This window comes from Ruditapes philippinarum, unplaced genomic scaffold (assembly GCF_026571515.1).
Source record: "Ruditapes philippinarum isolate M1 unplaced genomic scaffold, ASM2657151v2 ctg44_1_1_1_1, whole genome shotgun sequence".
Lineage (NCBI taxonomy): Eukaryota > Metazoa > Mollusca > Bivalvia > Venerida > Veneridae > Ruditapes > Ruditapes philippinarum.
Genome location: NW_026858399.1, coordinates 199,628 through 223,523, shown reverse-complemented (window position 1 = coordinate 223,523; position 23,896 = coordinate 199,628). Strand labels below are relative to the sequence as shown.

The window sequence follows — 23,896 nt, the reverse complement described above, 5'->3', positions numbered from 1 at the left end:
CGCACCCAACATGTAGGTCGTTGTTGATGGTCAAAACTGAAAAACTGACAACCTACCAGTTCTTTCTGGTGTTCCCCAACATGGCCCAAGGCTTGGTCCTGGGAACTTGCCTTTTCTTATCTTACATAAATGACCTCCCTCAGGGGCGGATACAGAACAGGGTTACCGGGGGGGGGGGAAGGTAGTGACATATGGGTGGAAGAGTTTGACAAAAACAAAAGAAAAACAATGCAACTGGCAAAAATTGTGCATGTTTGAAGATTGGTGGCCAGCATCTTGTTCATGTGACAAAAATTGTAATTGATGTAGACTCGTCGGACCTATGCTCGCCCAATTAAGGCAATTATTTGAATACTATTTAATACACTTTGACTTTAAAAAAACTTTTTCGAATTTGTTTTATAGCTGGTCATATTTGGTACGTAATGTGACCCATTTAAAACATAAACACTTGCATCTGGGTACTGTGTGCTAGGTCAAACACCACCAAATTAATATTCTGAAATGTTGAAGGGAGGAGACCCATGCTCACCCGCCGGTATATTACCAATATAAAACAGATATTACCTGGAATCATTCATCATATTTTTAGACTGATTTGTTAATATAAAGCAGGTATTTATATTTTGCATTATAATTATATTTATTCAGAGAAAATCTTATTTAGATATTCTTACTATGTAGACTTTTCATTTTTTCAAAAGATAGTCAACTCATGTCGGTAGAGTGTGACTAAAAAGTTTCTGTGACTAAATATCATGTACATAAGTTTTTTTTCAATTTCAAAAAGTAAACTAGAAACATAAACTAGAACAAAAACAACAGTGTGTGGTCTACAGTTTCAACAATTACTCCTCTTCACAATATCTACAAAACCACCTTGTGCTGGTAACTAAACTCAGATTTACATCTGTTTGCACATTAGATGGCAAGCACTTATAGTGGTACCACTTGTCATATCCCTCTTCTAAAAGCTTTCTTGCCTTTTTTAAATGTCTCAGGATCATGAATTTTTGTTGCCTGGGCATACTGATCACTCTGAATAGGATATTGGGAAAAACTATAGTGGTGTAAGACCTAGGTTATTTTTAGTAACTTCTGATAAAAAAAGAAAAAAATAATTATGTTTTTATTTTAAGCTGCAGTCTTCGTTAATTATCAACTAAGTTATTAATAAATCAATGTCTTACCAAAAAAGAACATCATAAATGCACCAAAAGCGACAGATATAATGGAAAAAGCTGACTATTGTGGCGGCCCTGGAAATTGCATGTAGAAAAACAATATGACAGCTGGTATCAATACCAGTTTATGGCTGTTTTAAATATATCGGAACAACTTAAACTTTACAAAAAGTAAGAACAATGTTTATTTGTTATTTTAAGTTGATTTTTATTAAGATTTTATTAAAAGTCACACATGATTCGTTGTTTTTATTAGCATCACAGACTTTCATTTGTACTTAGGTCTTCGTTTTCGTCTGCTTTATTGTGCTAACAACTCCTGTTAAACTCTTCAAAAACAAGGTGAGAAACTAGGACACTTGCAGCATCAAGAAACAACAACACATGATTCAGATAATATTTTTATTCATAAGTTTATATCATAAAAATCAAAATCTGGGCGAGCATGCGCCTGGGCGAGCATAGGTCCGGTGAGTCTATTTTAATGTGATGTGGGTATTTTGTATGTTACCTTTTTGATGCTTTAACATCACATTGTATTTTTTATAGGTTAGATCTAGTGTTTTCAGGGTCTCTCAAATAGTATTCCCCTGGTGTTTAGTAGTAAGCATTTACAAATTAACAGCTTACTCACCAATGTATACACGACCGTTAATAAAAATAATTTCAAACACTGGATCAATTTACTTGTTTGAATAATAGTTTTATTGTATTTTCTGATCGTAAGATCAGTAAATACATAGCTAACATCCACGGTCTAACACAAAATTTCCTAACAGTCCTAACAACGCAAAGTAGTTCTCACTCAAAACTGCTTAAAGACCAGCAATTTAAAAGAAAGAATAATTTTTAATGTAGGCATTTAACGAATTACAGTGCATTAAAAGTTTAGATTAGTCAATAGAAATGTGAGGTTACAATCACAAATTGTCAATCCCAGCACATGTACCGATCATATATATATATAAAAAAAACTTAACATAAGCCGTTTTGAAAAAAATTCATATTTCAACGTCTATAATAATACAATACACAAGGCCAAAGCTCCCCTTACAAAATGTATGCCATTTTAAGAGGGTAAATCGTCTGAAAATTCAACCGATCGTCTGAAAATTCAACCTATATTTATAGAATGTCAGACAAAAATCCCCTTCATGTATTTTTGTATGTCTGGACATAATCCCCTCCATGGGTGGACATAGTCCCCTTCATTTGGAAATTTTGAAGTGGACAAAATCCCCTTAATAAAATTGCTACCTTAGGACAAAATCCCCCTCAGATGAAACTTCTGTTTATATAGTGTGTATGAGCGTGACATACTGCATTATGCTGTGTGGTGATTACTAGTACTTTATTTGGGAATATTGGTTTCAACATCAGTTCTATACTGCTAAGGCCTGTGCTAGATGGACAGTGTTGCACAATTCATTTCTTCCTCACCATCTTTCAGAATTTATAGACAAGTTGTAATAGTGTTCTTCTTTTTCCAACAGCAATTTAAACAATTAAAATGAACACTGTTAAACTAATTAAAATGTTTTTCATACTAATCAATTTAAAACAATTGAAGAAATTGCCTATTCAAATCTAATTGTTATGCAGTTGATAATTTACCACAATTATAATGAACACTGCTAAACTAATTAAATCATTTTTAGCTCACCTGACCACGAAGTGGTCAAGGTGAGGTATAGTGATGGGGCTATGTCTTGCGTCTGTCGTCGTGCGTCGTCAACAATTGGGTTGTTAACAGTCTAGCAGTCACAGTTTTGATTGGATCATCATCAAACTTTGTCAGAATGTTTGTCTCAATGAAATACAGATCGATTTAGAAGATGGGTTATCTCGGGTCAAAAACTAGGTCACAGGAGCTAAAAATAGAAAAAGCTTTTTAACACTCTAGTGGCTGCAGTTTTCATCCAAATATTCTGGAAATTTGTCAGGAAGGTTGTTTTGATGATTTCTAGGTCAAGTTCGAAGATGGGTCATCTCCGGTCAAAAACTAGGTAACAGGAGCTAAAAATAGAAAAAGCTTGTTAACACTCTAGAGGCTGCAGTTTTCATCCAAATATTCTGGAAATTTGTCAGTAAGGTTGTTTTGATGATATCTAAGTAAAGTTCGAAGATGGGTCATGTTCGGTCAAAAACTAGGTCACAGGAGCTAAAAATAGAAAAAGCTTGTTAACACTTTAGTGGCTGCAGTTTTTATCCAAATATTCTGGAAATTTGTCAGGAAGGTTGTTTTGATGATTTCTAGGTCAAGTTCTAAGATGGGTCATCTCAGGTCAAAAACTAGGTCACAGGAGCTAAAAATAGAAAAAGCTTGTTAATACTCTACTGGCTGCAGTTTTGATTCAAATATTCTGGAAATTTGTCAGGAAGGTTGTTTTAATGATTTCTAGGTCAAGTTCGAAGATGGGTCATCTCCGGTCAAAAACTAGGTCACAGGAGCTAAAAATAGAAAAAGCTTGTTAACACTCTACTGGCTGCAGTTTTGATTCAAATATTCTGGAAATTTGTCAGGAAGGTTGTTTTAATGATTTCTAGGTCAAGTTTGAAGATGGGTCATCTCCGGTCAAAAACTAGGTCACAGGAGCTAAAAATAGATAAAGCTTGTTAATACTCTACTGGCTGCAGTTTTGATTCAAATATTCTGGAAATTTGTCAGGAAGGTTGTTTGGATGAATTGATCTGAACAAATAAAAAAAAATTCTTATCAAGCTTATATAATTATAAAGGTTAACTTGATACATAATTATAAATCAAAAACCAAAGTTCATTATTCATCAATTTTTATGGAGCATAATAATACATTATTCATCAATTTTTATGGAGCATAATAAACCTATGAAATAAGGGGATTTTGTCCAGCCTTGCAAAAGCATGAAGGGGATTATGTCCACCCATGGAGGGGATTTTGTCCGGGTATGTGAAGGGGACTTTGTCCGGGTATGCGAAGGGGATTTTGTCCATACACCATATTTATAGACACTTAGGGATACGGATCGGGTTGATCGAACTTGAACCAGCATCCTAATCGAGTACACCTAAAGCCAGATGAATAATATTTTCATAAATCTTAACACATAACACTTCATATACATAAAATTTTAACTGATAAGAGATACATGTAGCTTTAGATGTAATAAAATTGTTTATCACACACCCGTGCCGATTTTGCGACTCCGTAAATATGGTATTGCACGGCCGTGCATATATTTTGACGTGATGTCATTAGCGTTATACAAACATAGTGTAAAGACGCGCTAAATGTTAGCATTATACTATAGACGCGTCAATGAAATATTACTCTTATTTCACCTTAAACGGTCTTTATTTTTGGTATGTGATAAATAGAATATTAAATTTGTGTAAGTTCATTACTGAATTTATTGCACTCGTTGAATAAAATAATATTATGCTGACCAGAGGCTCGCATAATATAATTTTATTCAACTTGTGCAATAAATTCAGTATTGAACTTACACTCATTCAATATCCTCTATTTACTACAATTCAAAGCATGAATAAAAATGCTGTTTTATTTATATTATATTTTTCTTCATTCTGAAAAAGATAAAATGAACATGTACTCTTACAGGTTGATATATATATATATAAATATATGATATGTATTTTTTTTGGCGGGAAAAGAAGGAAATTGAATGAAAGCATACATGTATGTTAAATATTAATAATATATATTGCAGTTTACATCGTTTGTGAGAGGTATTGTATTATTTTATTAGTCCCCTACCGGTTTACCGGATCACTTTTAAAGAACTTTTCCAACAAATTTACTTAAAAAAGAGAAAAATTGAAACATTAGTGAATGGCCAATGGCCCTTCAGAATGTTGCTGGGGTAAGTTTCATGAGATGTAGATGTGAAAAATTTAATTTGAGTCAATGAAATATTTATACTATAAAGCATTTTATTATATGATCTAAATATAGCTGCAATCTCATTGGTCCAAACAGTAGTCAACAGAACTTTTTATAAAATCATATTTACTGGGTGTAGTATCATATTCACTGGCTGAATTGGATTTTCCCAGTCTAAAAATAGATTGAGACTCATATTCAATGATCATACACCGTAGACTGTTCAATACGCGTGTTACTTAAAAAATAATTGATGCTTTTTGTTCTTTATGGCATATTTCTCGATTAAAATATCAATACATTACCATTTTACTTAAAGGCTACAGTATAAACTTGAATTACTTTTGTATGCGTAGCGTTCGCGAAGTCGTTGCACGCCTAACACGTGCGTATTTTTTCCCGCGCTTCAACGAGGCAAAATTTGTACATGTATATAAGGTTGTACTTTTCGTGATTTTTTTATTTCTTAGCCAATTCATATAATAAAACAATTATTGACTAGTGAGCCATTGAATATGATGTGATATTCACCGGCAGAAAGTCATATTGACCTCGGCTATCGCCTCGGTCAATATGTCATCTGCCGGTGAATATCACATCATATTCAATGGCTCACTAGTCAATAATTGTATAATATAACGCAATAGGGTAAACTACGGGTTTATAATTTCTAAATGCCATACGTGTTGTAAGATCGAGATCGCATATGTTTTTTTTTCTTATTTATTTTTTCAACATATTTGAAAAGTGATTGTTTTTTATAATTTTTATGATTTTCGTTTTGTTTTGTACTTACTTTGATTAAGTCTATACTCTTTTTAAATAACATGATTTAAAATTCATTCGGATTAAAATCAATTGATGTCATTTCAATGCCGTGAAATACAAAACAAAATGCTATAATGTAGTCATAATTGACAGGTCAATAAAATTAGAGTTAAGGGTTGTAGAGTGGGTAAAAAGGGGGGGCATGGTGACCAATCAATGCGCCGAACACCTTTCCTTGTAATCGTTTAGGTCAGGGTCCGAGGATAATCAATCTGATCCCATGAAAAGAGAATAATTATGTACTTTGAAAATTTGATGAAAATATTATAAGGAATTAAATCTTTTTCAACTAATTATTTTATCAGAGTATATATTTGTTTTACTTAGTTACCTAACTGTTCAAGCCTTTGAAGGAATGCAGTTGAGAGCACCTCGCCAGTAAGTGCTGGAAGTCTCTGAGAAACCCAAAAATTCCTCACGAACAATTTTGTCATCGACAAATCTCACACACAATTGCCATCTGCTCCATTGTTGATGCATCCGTGGCTTCGTCAGCAATGAACCCAAACATCCCATCTTTATTGCATACAGCTACTAAATCTGAAGAGATCTGCTCTCTTGAGATAGAAATAAGCTCATTTTGAATACTTGGTGATGTGTAAAGCGTAAGAGGGTCGCCAGATACCAAGTGTTTCTTCAAAATAGTATTGTTCTTTGCTTGGAGTCTTAATAAAGCATTTAAACTCAAGCATGATTTTTCACTTGAATTTGATGAAATCTCATTCAGCAAATTATGATACAATTGTATGAATTATGTACGTGCATGGTAAATCAAAAGGAATTTATACGATTAAACGTTCAAAATATATGAAATTATATAGTATTTACAATGTAATATAAGATTGTGATAATAGACTAAATAGAAACCAAATGTAATCGCCAAATGACAAGATAACATCACATATTATTGGGAACATTTTTTTTTAATGATAATTATTTAAGCCGTAATTTAGATCTGAGTATAGCGATATCATCAGACCATCATATCCAGGTAGAAATCTAGTATTATCATACTCAGGCAAATCGTATTAGATCTATCTACGCTCCAGCTCAGTCCATTATGTTGATGTCATATTTATTGACGTAGATCTAAACATACCGGTAATAATATTTAAAGATAATAAAGAAGACTAAATTCCACATTCATTTTTAAGTTAAAAAGTATACAAGTAATAAAAGGGCTCCACAAAATATGCATCTGTATGAGATTGCTTGAGCTTAAAATATTTTACTATAGAAAAGAACTGTAATAAAAATTGAAAATCTTCATCTTATGCATTTTTAAAAAAATGAATTTGATCATTTCAAAACCTTAAGACAGTCAGGCCTACTGTTGAGGGAAAGAGAAATTGTCCAGATTCCAGCTAGATGTTAGAAGAGCAAGCTTCTCATCATGAGTTAATGGCTTCATTTTTGATGTTTTTGGTGTTGCTCACACTGACAACAATTTCTTCGCAGTGGTCCCCCTTTGCTTCGCTACACAGACCGTAGCCAATAAGGCAGTTAGCTGTGTTTTATTTAGAAAACTAAGGGAGTGAACCATATTAAAATGATATAAGTGAACAAAATAACTTTTTCTTATATATATATATACAAAATGTATATTTTTGTGCCCCGAATAGGAATAGGGGCATCTAACTGTAAACAGAACAAAAGAGAACAATAGAGTTCATTCCGTAACAATAGAGTAAGGGGTCATTGGGCCTCTATTAAACAATAGAAAATAACAAAAGAAATGGCCCCTTATTCCATTTCGGCCGGATGTTTATCCCTCCTTTCTCATTTTGTGTGGCACATAACTCAAAAAGTATTTTACCTAGAGTCATGAAACTTTACAGGAATGTTGATCAGCATGTGTAGTTGTGCACCTGGATATTTTCGTGTGGATATATTTAGTTTTTTTAGAGTTATTGCCCTTGAATTAGTAAAAATTTGCAATTTTCAACTTGTGTCGCAGGTAACTCAAAAACTATTTGATTAAGAGTAATGAATCTTTACAGAAATGTTGCTCAGCATGTAAAGTTGTGCACCCGGGTATTTTTGTGGGGTTATATTTAGTATTTTTAGAGTTATTACCCTTGACTAAGTAAAAATTTTCAATGTTCAACTTATGTCACACGTAACTCAAAAAGTATTTGACCTAGAGTCATGAAACCCTACAGGAATGTTGCTCAGCATGTGAATTTGTGCACCTGTGGATATATTTAGTATTTTTAGAGTTATTGTCCTTGACTTAGTTTACAATGTTCAACTTGTGTTGCATGTAGCTCAAAAAGTGTTTGACCTAGAGTCATGAAACTTTACAGGAATGTTGAACAACATGTTTAGTTGTGCACCTGGGTATTTTAGATCTATTTAGTATTTGTAGAGTTATTGTCCTTGATTTATTAAAAATTTACAATTTTCAACTTGTGTCACATGTAGCTCAAAAAGTATTTGACATTGGGTCATGAAACTTTACAGGAATATTGATCAGCATGTGAAGTTCTGCATCTGTGGTTTCGCTTTTGAATTAATATGCTTTGTCAAAGTAATTGCCTTTGACTAACTGAAAATTTGCAATTTTCAATTTGTGTCATGCCTAGCTCAAAATTGATTTAATCTAGAGTCATGAAAATTTACAGGGATGCTGGTCAGCATATGTAGTTGTGCACCTTGGATTTGGCTTGTGGATTTACCTTGACTTAGTAAAAACCGTTTCATTATATTGTGTTATTTGTTCCTTGAGTTAGAATCAATCAACTTTGCAGGAATAATGATGAACATCACTGTGAAGCTATTCACCTGGGATTTTGCATGTGGATGTTTTCAGTTTCATTAGAGTTATTGCCCTTGACTATAAATTTGCAATTTTCAACTTGTTCATGCATAGCTCAAAAAGTATTTGACCTGTTTGTTTGTTTTGGGTTTTACGTCACATCGACACCGTATAGGTCATATTGCAACATTCCAGCTTTACTGGTGGAGGAAGACCTCAGGTGCCCTTCCGTGCGTTATTTCTGGCATGAACGGGCACCTGAGTAGAACCAGCGATGTTCCTTAAGCTAGCTGGATAGCTTCCTCACATGAAAGAATCCAAAGTCCCTGTAGGGATTCGAACCCACAGCAGTGAGGGGCAAGTGGTTTGAAGTCAACAACCTTAACCACTCAGCCACGGCCTCCCGTAGGCCTGAAAGTTTACAAGAATGTTTGTCAGCATGTGTACTTATGCACATGGGGATTCGCTTGTGGATTTATTCAGTATTTGTAAAGTTCTTGCCCTTGACTTGAAGAAAGATTTTTAGTTTTGTACTTGTGGCACATGTAGCCCAAAAAATACTTGACCTAGAGTCATAAGATTGACAAAACAGTGGAGTGTGGGGGCACCGGTGTCCTATGGGATACATTTCTAATTTATTCCTTAAAATCATTTTTGTGTGCCTAACCAGGGTTAGCCTTTGGTTTTTTTAGCTCACCTGTCACAAAGTGACATGGTGAGCTTTTGTGATCACTTTTCATCCCCGTCCTTCGTCTGTCCGTCATCGGTAAACTTTTACTTTAAACAACATCTCCTCATAATCCGCTAAGCCAATTTCATCCAAACTTCACAGGCATGTTCCTTTGGTGGTCACCTATAAAAATTGTTCAAAGATTTTAATTTCATGCAGACCTGTAGTTGCCATGGCAACTAAAAGAAAAAACTTAAAATATCTTTTTTAAAAAACCCAGAAAGGTAGAGCTTAGATATTTGGCATGGTACATCTTCTAGTGAGTGTCTATCACGTTTGTTCAAATCAAAGCCCTGGGGTCTAAATTGGCCCCGCCCCATGGGGTCATTGCTTTTCCTTATCTGTATAAAGTAAAAACTTAAAAAATCTTCTTTAAAAAAACGAAAAGAGGTAGAGCTTAGATATTTGGCATGAAACATCATCTAGTGAGTGTCTATCAAGTTTGTTCGAATAAAAGCCCTGGGGTCAAAATTGGCCGGTCCCAGGGGGTCATTGCTTTTCTTATATATATATAGTAAAAACTTAAAAAATCTTCTTTTCAAAATCCTTAAGAGTTAGAGCTTAGATATTAAGCATGAAACATCTTCTGGTGAGTGTCTACCAAGTTTGTTGAAATAAAAGCCCAGGGATCAAAATTGACCCTGCCCCGGGGGTACTGATTTTCCTTATATGTCTATAGTAAAAACTTAAAAAATCTTCTTTTATTAATAACCCATAGAGCTAAAGCTTAGATATTCAGCATGAAACATCTTCTAGTGAGTGTCTACCAAATTTGTTCCAGGGCTCACACTGGCTCAAATAAAATAAGGCCATCCTTAATAATATATATGTTTGCTATCGCCGACCCAGAGTTATAAGTTATAAGTGTTATAAGTTATAAGAGTTATATAGTAGGTAGGCTTTTTTTTTTCGAAATTTGGACTACACTATCATCATCGGCGACGACAAAACTGACATGTAAAAGACAGTCAAAAACAATCAAAAACATATTCACTAGTAATCATGACATGAAATAAAAAAAATGACTATGTGGACATAAATTCAAACATGGTTAAATTACCGATGTGATAAACTAATCCTGCGTAAATATTCCTGTACGACCTGGAAAAATTATAGTGGATCACCGGGACATTTCGTTCTCTAGGGTGATCATTACTCAATTTATTACACGTCTGTTAAAAATATCAAACGCAAGATTTGTCTCCTATAATTTCTGAATGGCGGATATTTGCACCCCTGTTTTAAAAATGTTAAAATATTTAATTGTTACCGAAAATTATCGCCGATTGTTGAAATTCCATAGCGCTAAAAGACACAAAAACACTCGCGCAAAAAGTAGCATCCATAAATAAAAGGAATATAATGTTTCCATTGTTATATTGGGTCATGAAACTTTACAGGAATATTGATCAGCATGTGAAGTTCTGCATCTCTGGTTTCGCTTTTGAATTAATATGCTTTGTCAAAGTAATTGCCTTTGACTAACTGAAAATTTGCAATTTTCAATTTGTGTCATGCCTAGCTCAAAATTGATTTAATCTAGAGTCATGAAAATTTACAGGGATGCTGGTCAGCATATGTAGTTGTGCACCTTGGATTTGGCTTGTGGATTTACCTTGACTTAGTAAAAACCGTTTCATTATATTGTGTTATTTGTTCCTTGAGTTAGAATCAATCAACTTTGCAGGAATAATGATGAACATCACTGTGAAGCTATTCACCTGGGATTTTGCATGTGGATGTTTTCAGTTTCATTACAGTTATTGCCCTTGACTATAAATTTGCAATTTTCAACTTGTTCATGCATAGCTCAAAAAGTATTTGACCTGTTTGTTTGTTTTGGGTTTTACGTCACATCGACACCGTATAGGTCATATTGCAACGTTCCAGCTTTACTGGTGGAGGAAGACCTCAGGTGCCCTTCCGTGCGTTATTTCTGGCATGAACGGGCACCTGAGTAGAACCAGCGATGTTCCTTAAGCTAGCTGGATAGCTTCCTCACATGAAAGAATCCAAAGTCCCTGTAGGGATTCGAACCCACAGCAGTGAGGGGCAAGTGGTTTGAAGTCAACAACCTTAACCACTCGGCCACGGCCTCCCGTAGGCCTGAAAGTTTACAAGAATGTTTGTCAGCATGTGTACTTATGCACATGGGGATTCGCTTGTGGATTTATTCAGTATTTGTAAAGTTCTTGCCCTTGACTTGAAGAAAGATTTTTAGTTTTGTACTTGTGGCACATGTAGCCCAAAAAATACTTGACCTAGAGTCATAAGATTGACAAAACAGTGGAGTGTGGGGGCACCGGTGTCCTATGGGATACATTTCTAATTTATTCCTTAAAATCATTTTTGTGTGCCTAACCAGGGTTAGCCTTTGGTTTTGTTAGCTCACCTGTCACAAAGTGACATGGTGAGCTTTTGTGATCACTTTTCATCCCCGTCCTTCGTCTGTCCGTCATCGGTAAACTTTTACTTTAAACAACATCTCCTCATAATCCGCTAAGCCAATTTCATCCAAACTTCACAGGCATGTTCCTTTGGTGGTCACCTATAAAAATTGTTCAAAGATTTTAATTTCATGCAGACCTCTAGTTGCCATGGCAACTAAAAGAAAAAACTTAAAATATCTTTTTTTAAAAAACCCAGAAAGGTAGAGCTTAGATATTTGGCATGGTACATCTTCTAGTGAGTGTCTATCACGTTTGTTCAAATCAAAGCCCTGGGGTCTAAATTGGCCCCGCCCCATGGGGTCATTGCTTTTCCTTATCTGTATAAAGTAAAAACTTAAAAAATCTTCTTTAAAAAAACGAAAGAGCTAAAGCTTAAATATTTGGCATGAACCATCTTCTAGTGAGTGTCTATCAAGTTTGTTCAAATAAAAGCCCTGGGGTCAAAATTAGCCCCACCTGGGGGGTCATTGATTTTCCTTATATATATATAGTAAAAACTTAAAAAATTCTTCTTTTAAAGAGCTTAGATATTAAGCATGAAACATCTTCTGGTGAGTGTCTACCAAGTTTGTTGAAATAAAAGCCCAGGGATCAAAATTGACCCTGCCCCGGGGGTACTGATTTTCCTTATATGTCTATAGTAAAAACTTAAAAAATCTTCTTTTATTAATAACCCATAGAGCTAAAGCTTAGATATTCAGCATGAAACATCTTCTAGTGAGTGTCTACTAAATTTGTTCCAGGGCTCACACTGGCTCAAATAAAATAAGGCCATCCTTAATAATATATATGTTTGCTATCGCCGACCCAGAGTTATAAGTTATAAGTGTTATAAGTTATAAGAGTTATATAGTAGGTAGGCTTTTTTTTTTCGAAATTTGGACTACACTATCATCATCGGCGACGACAAAACTGACATGTAAAAGACAGTCAAAAACAATCAAAAACATATTCACTAGTAATCATGACATGAAATAAAAAAAATGACTATGTGGACATAAATTCAAGCATGGTTAAATTACCGATGTGATAAACTAATCCTGCGTAAATATTCCCGTACGACCTGGAAAAATTATAGTGGATCACCGGGACATTTCTTTCTTTCGGGTGATCATTACTCAATTTATTACACGTCTGTAAAAAATAACACACGCAAGATTTGTCTCCTATAATTTCTGAATGGCGGATATTTGCACCCCTGTTTTAAAAATGTTAAAATATTTAATTGTTACCGAAAATTATCGCCGATTGTTGAAATTCCATAGCGCTAAAAGACACAAAAACACTCGCGCAAAAAGTAGCATCCATAAATAAAAGGAATATAATGTTTCCATTGTTAAATAATAAATACAAAATTTACACACGAAATGACCTCTGACAAATGACTGGTCGGCTCTTCTGAAGAATCTGTGAATCTTTGATGTTTACACACCTGTAGTTGTTGCCGAATCATCAAAGAAGTGCCGACACTCAATTGACTTCCATCCTTTTTTATATATCAGAAAAAAAACTGTCATTTCTTTTTGTCAAGGAATGATTACACATGTTTAATTATTGCTCAAGTAAAAAAAAAATGTTGGATATTTATTGTGTCAATTATTGACATATTATTAATCGTAAGTGCATTTTGATTGTGATATTTTATTTACATTTTTATGATCTTGAAGATATTGTGCAATACTTGTGTCTGCTATCAAAACAATAATGCATATGAAAGAACCACAGCTTCCAAAAATTTATTTTTTCGGTCAATTTTATGACAGAATCCCGCTGCTACCAGAAATGTTTTATTGCATGGGCTAAGTATTGAATCTGTGTCAGCAGTCATAAACAAACGAACATGTACCCCAAAGCACATTAAAATTACCACATGGTAAACTAGTGACCATATAAATGCTTTACAAATATTCATTAATTGAACAAACATTATTTTAAGCTGAAAAAAACTTTTGAGTCGGGGCATTTTCGCCAGGTCGGCCGGCAATAGCAAGCAGAAAATTTTTTAAGAGTGGCCTAATAGCCAATATTTTTAACTTAAAAAAATAATAGCCAAAAGGTAAGCTGACTATTCACGATTAAGTGGTTTATAACAACATAAGCAGTTGATTAAATAAACATTACATATAAAACTTTTTCAGAATACAGAATAAAAATGTTACATATTGTATAATTACTGTATAACAATAATATTAAAGATTTATTATAACTTAAAGTTTACATAGAGGATATTTGTTTGTTTCAGTGTAAGATCGAAAAATATTTCACCGAGTGAACACCAGATGCAATATTTTCCACGAGTGGCGTAGCCACGAGTGAAAATATAATAGCTGGGGTTAATGAGTGAAATATTATTTGATCTTACATGTAAAACAAACAAATTTTCTGTTTATTTCATGATTTTTTAACGATTTTTACACCATTTTACTGATTTTTGCCGCGTAACGTCATGCTCCTATCTTCATGACGTCATCAAATAATGACTTCACAATGTTGAAGCAAAATATAATTCCATTATTATTTTCAGATTTTAGATGTTTTTTAGCACAACGTTCGTAAATATTTACGAACTACAGTTATCGCGTACATTTTTTATTATGATTGACTACATTTCCGCTGAAAAAAACATTCATTAATGATAAATATTTTATTTTTACGCCAAATATAGTTCGGCTACTGTGAAATTATATTTGGTAATCATTACTGTGAAATTATCAGAATATAATTAACTGTTATAATTCAGTAATCTACTGCAAAACATGTAATAAATAATGCTGTTATCAGACAATTTGTTTGTTCTTATCAAATTTTGTCAGCTATAACCACTGTCAATTTCCACATTTCACACAGAACTGGAGTAGATCTAGGTCATATTAGCCTATAGAAATAACACTTGCAAACTCATTCACAGAATGCAGCCTTTTTTCTGAATAACTTACTGAAAAATGTCATCATCACCAATGTAATACAAATTTTCTGCAAATGCAGCCATAATAGTAAAGATTTTTAAACAGAACATAGCTTATTTTCACCTTTAAATAAATATCAAAATTATCAGTGTCGCGAAAATATGTGACAATCGGATTTTTTCCTGTTTTCTAAAGAAATATTCACAATTTGGGTTGTTGTGCAAATAGTTGTTTGGAAGTTATTACTTTTTAAATATTTTATCATTGTTTTCCACTGGCGATTTAATCAAGCAGCTTAAAACAAAAAAAATCAAAATTTGCAATTACCGCAATTTACGGTAAATTTTGGGTTCGTCAATATCCAGTTATAATATCAATTTTAAGACGATTTTTGTGGCTAATTGACGGATATTTGATGGCTATTATAATGTTGGACAATATCTTTAAAGTCTTTATACAATTTTACATCTCGCATGTATTTTTTATCACCTTGGGCAATATAGTAAGCAGCATGTGACTGATAAAAAGTTTACCAAGTTGGTTAAAAAAAAGCCCCTGGGTTAAAATTAGCCCCGTCCCAAGGGCCTCTATACAGGTGAGCGATTTCAGGGCCATTATGGCCCTCTTGTAATATCATTTTTAGCATGATACATTTTTGTGCCCCCACTTTAGTGGTGTGCATTTAGATTTACCCTTGTCCGTCCTTCCGTCCGTCTGTTCTCTTTTGTGTCGCACGTAACTCAAAAAGTATTTGCCCTAGAGTCATGAAACTTAACAGGAATGTTGATCAGCATGTGCAGTTGTGTACTTGGGTATTTTCGTCTGGATTTAATCAGTATTTTTAGAGTAATTGCCCTTCACTTAGTAAAAATTTGCAATTTTCAACTTGTGTCGCACTTAACTCAAAAAGTATTTGACCTAGAGTCATGAAACTTTACAGGAATGTTGATCAGCATGTGCAGTTGTGCACCTGGGTATTTTCGTCTGGATTTATTTAGTATTTTTAGAGTTATTGCCCTTGACTTAGTAAAAAATTTGCAATTTTTCAACTTGTGTCGCATGTAACACAAAAAGGATTTGACCTAGAGTCATGAAACTTTACAGGAGTTGTGCACCTTGGTATTTTCGTGTGGATTTATTTAGTATTTTTAGAGTTATTGCCCTTGACTTAGTAAAATTTTGCAATTTTCAACTTGTGTCGCACATAACTCAAAAAGTATTTGACCTAGAGTCATGAAACTTTATAGGAATGTTAATCAGCATGTGTAGTTGTGCACCTGGGTATTTTCGAGCGGATACATTTAGTATTTTTAGAGTTGTTGCCCTTGACTAATTAAATAGTAAATTTTTTTACAATTTTCAACTTGTGTTGGACGTGAATCAAAAAGTATTTGACCTAGAGTCATGAAACTTTACAGGAATGTTGATCAGCATGTGAAGTTGTTCACCTGGGGTTTCAATTGTGGATTTATTTTGTTTTGTGATAGTTATTACCTTTGACTTAATAAAATTTGCAATTTTCAACTTGTGTCACATGTAGCTCAAAAAGTATTTGACCTAGGGTCATGAAAATTTACAGGAATGTTGATCAGCATGTGAAGTACAGTCGAGACTGTCATATGTGACTTTCCAAGGGATCTTCAGAAAAAGGTCGCATATGACAGGGAGTCTCTAAATACAGTCTCAAAGAAAATTAAATTTAAATATCATCTATCTGTCTATATACCAATGTGACTTACAGATCCTGTATGTTTTGTGATTGATATTGTTACTGTGTTTACGTATCTTGCAAAAAATATATATGGATATAATTATGCAAATAAAACAATTTTCAAACATCAAAGAATATGTAAAATGTGTACTGCAAATATTTGTTCACATTATATTTAATCAATAAATTACATGCATTGATTTCTTATTGGAAAATTTGCCTTAGAATTTATAGAAAATAAAGTTCTAATTACCTCCCTTTAATGGCCTTTATTTACATGAAATGTTAAATTGGGTGATATCTTTATAAATAATGCTTATTTGAACTTACAATATTGACAAATCTTAATTTGAGCATCATATTTATGAAATAAAACCATGAAAAAATTGTGTTACAGGATCTTTAAACAATTGTCCATATCCAAAGCTTTTTGTGGTTCGGTATCAATATTTTTTCCGTTTTAATTATGCAGCCATAGAAAGGTAAATTAAAAAAATGCTGCCTAAAAAATCTTCCGTGGGCACTCTATAATTAAAAAAAAATCTAACACAAGTACTCAGGCCATTTTGTACATTACACACACATCGATTACATCATGCTTTCCATAAACAGACGCTACGTCACTTGGTACCTGCATGTATCTACCGGTATATACGCTAATTGTGTAATTGAGATAGAGGTGTGTAGACTTTGTTTGCTACAGTGCTGGATAACAATTGGACTTAATTATTTTGGCCCTCTGGGTGTTAAAATAGGTATTCATTATCTGATTAACGGATAATAAAAAGGTGTGAAAGTCATTTAAATCAGACATAACATTGCATTGGGACCAGACAATTAAGGTCGCTTGTCACATATGACAGGGAGTCGTTTAATTCAGACCATTTATATAGGAAAATACGTTGGGAGTACTGAAACAAGGTCGGATAAGACAGGGAGTCGTTTAAACCAGGGGGTCGCTAAGGCAGTCTCGACTGTATTGCATCTGGGGTATCAATTGTGGATTTGTTTTGTTTTGTGATAGTTATTCAGAGCAATAGATAGGGTGCGTATTTGTGTATTCATGTTATTAATTTTACAAAATACTCAATTGTTTGAGGGGGGCATTTAGATTAATCCTTGTCCGTCCATCCATCCTTCTGTCCATCCGTTATCATTTGTGTAGCACATAGCTCAAAAGTATTTGACCTAGACTCATGAAACTTTATAGAAATGTTGATCAGCATGTGTAGTTGTGTACCTGGGTATTTTCTTATGGATATATTTAGTATTTTTAGAGTTATTGCCCCTGACTTACAATTTTGAATTTGTGTCGCACGTTACTCAAAAAGTATTTGACATAGTGTCATGAAACTTCATAGAAATGTTGAGCAGATGTGTACTTGTGCAACTGGTTATTTTCGTATGGATATATTTAGTATTTTTAGAGTTTAGCCCTTGACTTAGTAAAAATTTAGGACAGTAAGGCTCGACTATTCGAAAAAGTTGTCACAAGGGTGTTTTGTTGAGTATAATAATGCTAATTACCTATGAATACATAAAATTGACCAAAAAGGTACAAAGGCTTGTTATTAAGATGTTTTATCAAGTAAATCACTGCTTTATTATTATGAATGCATAAAATTGTCCCAAAAATGGCACAAACCCTTCAGTAGTTATGGAGATAACAGCTTACAAGCAAAACTTTACCATGAATTTCTAAGTTGAAAAAGGGGAGAAAAATCAGACTAAATGCAAGATAGAATTATGCATCTTGGTCAGTGACCTACAATTAAGACCCTAAATACATTTGTGAAGTTTTAAATAAATATCTTTAATAGTTATTGAGATATGTAAAACTTGCATGTAAACATTAACCAAGACCCTAAGTAAAAAGGGGGAGATAAATCAGCCTTAATACATGACACAGATATGAGTGCTGTTCAGTGATCATTATTTATGACCACAAATATACATATGAAGTTTCAAGTTTGTATCTTTAATAGTTTCAGAGATATGCAAAACTTGCATGGTAAACTTAACCAAGAAAATGAGATTTTTTTAGTACAAAAGGGAGCATAATTCAGTCAAAATACATGGCAGAGTAATGGATCTTGAGATGTGACCTTCAATTATGACCCTAAGTACATGTGTAAAGATTCAAGTAAATATCTTTGAAGACCTTTAACCAAAATTTCTAAGTTTCAAAGGGGCAAATAATTCTGCAAATATTGCAGGCAGAGTTATGCAACTTTGCAACTTTGATGTACATTGTTACTATAAAAAAGTATTGTAAATTTCAATTGAATATCTCAAGCAATAATTGAGATATTTGACTTTACAAAAAAACTTTAACCAAAATTTCTAAGTTAAAAAAGGGGCATAATTCTGTAAATATTGTAGGCAGAGTTATCCAACTTTTCAATCTGATGTACATTGTTACTATAAATAAGTATTGTAAGTTTCATTTGAATATCTCAAGCAATAATTGAGATATTTGACTTTACAAAAAACTTTAACCAAAATTTCTAAGTTAAAAAGGGGCATAATTCTGTCAATAATGTAGACAGAGTTATCCAACTTGTCAATCTAATGTACATTGTTATTATAAATATGTAATGTATGTTTCAATTGAATATCTCAAGCAATAATTGAGATATTTGACTTTACAAAAAACTTTAACCAACACAGACGCCGACTCGGAGGCCGACGCCGGGGCGACTGCAATAGCTCGAATAGTCGATCTAATAAATCCACAATTGAAACCCCAGATGCAAAACTTCACATGCTGATCAACATTTTTTTCCTGTAAATTTTCATGACCCTAGGTCAAATACTTTTTGAGCTACATGTGACACAAGTTGAAAATTGTAAATTTTAACTAAGTCAAGGGCAATAACTCTAAAAGTACTAAATATATCCATAAGAAAATACCCATGTGCACAACTACACATGCTGATCAACATTTCTATAAAGTTTCATGAGTCTAGGTCAAATACTTTTGAGCTATGTGCGACACAAAAGAGAACGGACAGACGGATGGACGGACAAGGGTAAATCTAAATGCCCCCCCCCCCCCCTAAAGTGGGGGCACAAAAAAATCAATTCAGTATTTTGTAAAATTAATTGCAAAAATACACAAATACGCACCTTATCTATTGCTCTGAATAACTATCACAAAAAAAAAACAAGAACTGTAGGCTCTGTGTCAATAGATGCTCTGATGAAAGCAGTAGCATGCCTGGTAAATACTTTATAGGGACCAAAAGATGATTTGAAACATAACAGTTGTGAATAATTAAAAATCCACCATAAAACGAAGTTGTTTAAATATTTTGAACAATGTTTTATGTGCGATATTCGGGAATGTGGGCAAAAAACTGGCACATTGGCACATTTGGGAGATTGCGTAAATAATAATAAAAATAATAAAACATAATTAACCATGAAATTCATATCTTCATATAATTGAATACGCAATCGATCTTAAAATCATAGGGTAACAGGTTTTAGAATACCCAATTAAATGGAGCCATTATATCCATTTCCACATGAAATGATGGAGTAATAAGCAATTCACTTTCAAAGCTTATCTGTTGCTCTGGTTATTGCCCTTGACTTAATAAAATTTGAAATTTTCAACTTGTAGCTCAAAAAGTATTTGACCTAGGGCCATGAAACTTTACAGGAATGTTGATCAGCATGTGAAGTTTTGCATCTGGGGTTTCACTTGTGAATTGATATGTTTTGTCAGAGTTATAGCCCTTGACTAAGTAAGTGAAAATTTGCAATTTTCAATTTGTTTTGTGTGTACCTCAAAATGTATTTAATCTAGGGTCATGAAACTTAACAGGAATGTTTGTCAGCATATGTAGTTGTGCACCTTGGATTTCCCTTGTGGATTTTTCCAGTATTTGTAGAGTTATTGCCCTTGACTTAGTAAAAGCCGTTTCATTATGTTGTGTTATTTGTTCCTTGAGTGCTTGAATTAGAATCAATCAACTTTGCAGGAATAATGAAACACAGTGATGTTGATCATTACTAATGATCAACATCACTGTGAAGCTATGCACTTGGGATTTTGCATGTGGATTTTTTTAGTTTGTTAGAGTTATTGCCCTTGACTTAGTAAAAATTTGCAATTTTCAAATTGTTCATGACTAAGCTCAAAAAGTATTTGACCTGTAGGCCTGAAAGTTTACAAGAATGTTGGTCAGCATGTGTACTTATGCACCTTGGGGTTTGCTTGTGGATTTATTCATTATTTGTAAAGTTCCTTCCCTTTATTTAGTAAAAGATTTTTAGTTTTCAACTTGTGGCACATATAGCCTAAAAAATATTTGACCTAGAGTCATAAGATTGAAAAAACAGTGGCGTGTTGGGGCACCCGTGCCCTATGGACACATTTCTAGTTTCACTTAGAATTTACCGTAAAATCCCGATTTAATTAACGCCCCCAACCACTTTTGAAAACCTTGTGTATAATTTAAACAAAGAAAATAAAAGAAAATAAAGAAACTCTCTTACTAGATCGGCGATTTATGGTATATCGAATATGATTCCATTTATGAAAAATATCCGTGAATCAAAACTTAAACACTTTAAAGTTCACTAAAACAGAGTGTAGTTTACTTGAAAACAGTAAATGTTGAAAACACAAATCAGTAAACATATTTACAGCACACACTATCGATATAGCTTTGCAGCTGGACAACTACACACATTGTAAATTAGGAAAGTAGCATTGATTTACCTCAGATCGTTGTCAAGATCAAAGGTGTCAACTGCAAGTATCTGGGAATTTTTGGGAGTAAAATTAGAGAAAGCTGGCGTGTATATCAAAGGTATCATGGGTTGACAGAGTGATGATGTGTTTGTGGATTTTTTTTATATTGTTTAAAGAGAGAATTTTTTTATATTTTTTTTTTTTGAGAATTTTTTTTTTTGGAAAAATTTTTTTTTAATCTTTTTTTTTTCTAATCGTTATTAAACGCCCCCTTTTGAAAAATGTTATGCCTAAGGGTGTTAAATCGGGATTTTACGGTATGTTAAAGTTTGCATACCACCTCAGCTATTTTCATGTTTCATTGACATCTTGCTTTGAAACAAGTTGAAATTTTATACACTTTTTTGAGAGCAAAATAAGGCTCTCATCAAGGCCTATAACTGTAACATGGATTTTGAAAAACTTTTTACATTATCAAGGCTCTTACTATCAAGCACTAAGAATAGTCGAGACTGCTGTCCTACTGACAGCTCTTGTTGTCCTACTGACAGCTCTTGTTTAATGTTTTGACCCTTTCCATAATTAATGTAGATTGTAAGTGGCCTGTTTGCAATGTGTCTGTAAGTGGCCTGCATTGTGTCAATTACTTCCTTTGTTCACGTGACAACATTTTACTTTTAAATACAATTTCAAAATTTTCCTGAAAATTAGTGTAAATCTAAAGGCATGCTGCTTTAACTGATTACAGCTGTATCTGAAATATCTTCACAAATTTCCAGTATATTCAGTGCTGTTATTATAGTGAAGCTCTTATTCTTTTTGAAGGTTTACACTGGTTGATTAAAGCAACATGGGATCTACACCAAAAACTGCGGAGAGAAATGTCATTATTAACCTAACAGAAATTCTAAAGAAAAATTGTAAGTATCTGTTTTAATATAACACTTCATAATACTACTATATTGATAATGTTATGCAATAAATTGTTGCATGATAATTATTCCCAGCCATAGAAATCAGGAGAGGGATATAATTATATCGAAATGGTTGAATAAAAGGACATTTGCTGGCTTCTGGAAACAAGTAGCAATGAATTTTAAGTTTTTTTCCATATTATTTGGTTACACTGGAACCAAAAGTGATTTGCCATTAGTATAGGTTGTTTGTTGAATTTAAAGTCACACTAACACAATATAGGTCATATGGCAACTTTCCAGCTTTACTGGTGGAGGAAGACCTCAGGTCCTCTTTCTTAATTATTTCAGGTATGAGCAGGCACTTGAGTGGAACCACCAACATTCCGTAAGCTACTAGCTCAGTTAGCTGGATAGCTTCCTTACCTGAAAAATACAAAGTCCCTGCAGGGAATTGCACCAACATTGGTGATTTGAAGTTTGTGACCTTAACCTACTTGCCCATTTTGGCGGCTGTCAATTCTGACCTTGCTTTGTTCTGTTGGTAGCTCTATTTTTATGCCCCCAAAGGGCGGCATATTAACATTGCACTGTACGTCCGTCTATCTGTCCTATTTTCATCTGTGTCCGAACTTCGTCTTACATTGAGGGCAGGGCATTTTTTTGCTAAAATTGTGAAGTGGCCTGGGCCTGTTCATTTTGTGAAAAAAGCGTGATATGTCATGAAATTGTGAAAAAATGACATAATAAAATTTGCCATTTAATGAAATTTTGAAACCGGAAATGATGCAGCTTGATAATTATTCCTGTAAAATCTGCTTTGAGCTGGTACTTTAATCTGGTAAACATGCACAAATACTATATAACTTGATTAAAACTATTTACATGTTTGCAATAGGGAAAAATCAAGTTTTACCAGAAGGTAAACAATGAAATTTGAAGACAAAGTCCCAAAATTTTATGAAATCTCTTTTGAAATTGTGAATTTTTTCCTGCCGCTTTGTGAAAAAAAAGTGCAATTTTGAATTGTGAAGGGGCCTGTTATCGGCCCTGTTATTGAAGGATAAAATGCCTTGGAGGGATTTTGAAATAGCTTGGCACAAATGTTTACCACATCAAGATGATGTGTCTTGTCCAAGAACCTTGTTCCTACCTCAAAGATCAAGGTCACACTAACAATTCGAAGTTTCACTTTATCACAATGAGAGATTATAGGTACACACATTTGTGTCGAATCTGTTGCTTTGTCATGCATGGAAGGAGTTTAAAATTACATGGCACAAAAGTTTACCACATCAAGACGACCTGTCGCGTCCAAGTCCCATGTCCCTACCTCCAAGGTCAAGGTCATACTTGTGTCCAAACTGTAGCTTTGTCATGCATGGAAGGATTTTAAAATTATGTGGCACAAAAGTCAAACACATCATGGTGATGTATTTCATCATTTAAGACCCATATCTGTTAGTCAAAGGTCAAGGTCACACTAACATTTTGAAGTTTCACTTTATCACAATTAGAGTTTTTAGGTATACACATTTGTGTCCGGACTGTAATTTTGTCATGCAACATAGGATTTTAGAATAACTTGGCATAAATGTCTACCAAATCAAGACGACATGTCGTGTCCTAGACCCATGTCCCTAATTCCAAGGTCAAGGTCACACTTTTAGTTTGAATGTACTCATTTTCTCAAGAAGAGTTTGAAGGTACACATTCATGTCCGGACTGTAACTTTGTGATGCACGGAAGGATTTTAAAATAATTTGTCACAAATGTCTACCACATCAACACGATGTGTCGCGGCTGAGGCTTATGTTTGTCTGTCCA

At 33.7% G+C, this 23,896-nt stretch overlaps 1 protein-coding gene across 1 annotated transcript in view; it reads left to right on the top strand.

Moving 5' to 3' along the window:
- LOC132753071 (uncharacterized) overlaps window positions 1–23,896 on the top strand; it is a gene marked incomplete at its 3' end in the record, with an annotated part of 221,807 nt that overhangs the window by 402 nt on the left and 197,509 nt on the right. Inside the window, 1 exon segment of the mRNA XM_060743482.1 lies at window positions 21,981–22,075. Coding sequence (XP_060599465.1) covers window positions 22,006–22,075 — 70 coding nt within the window.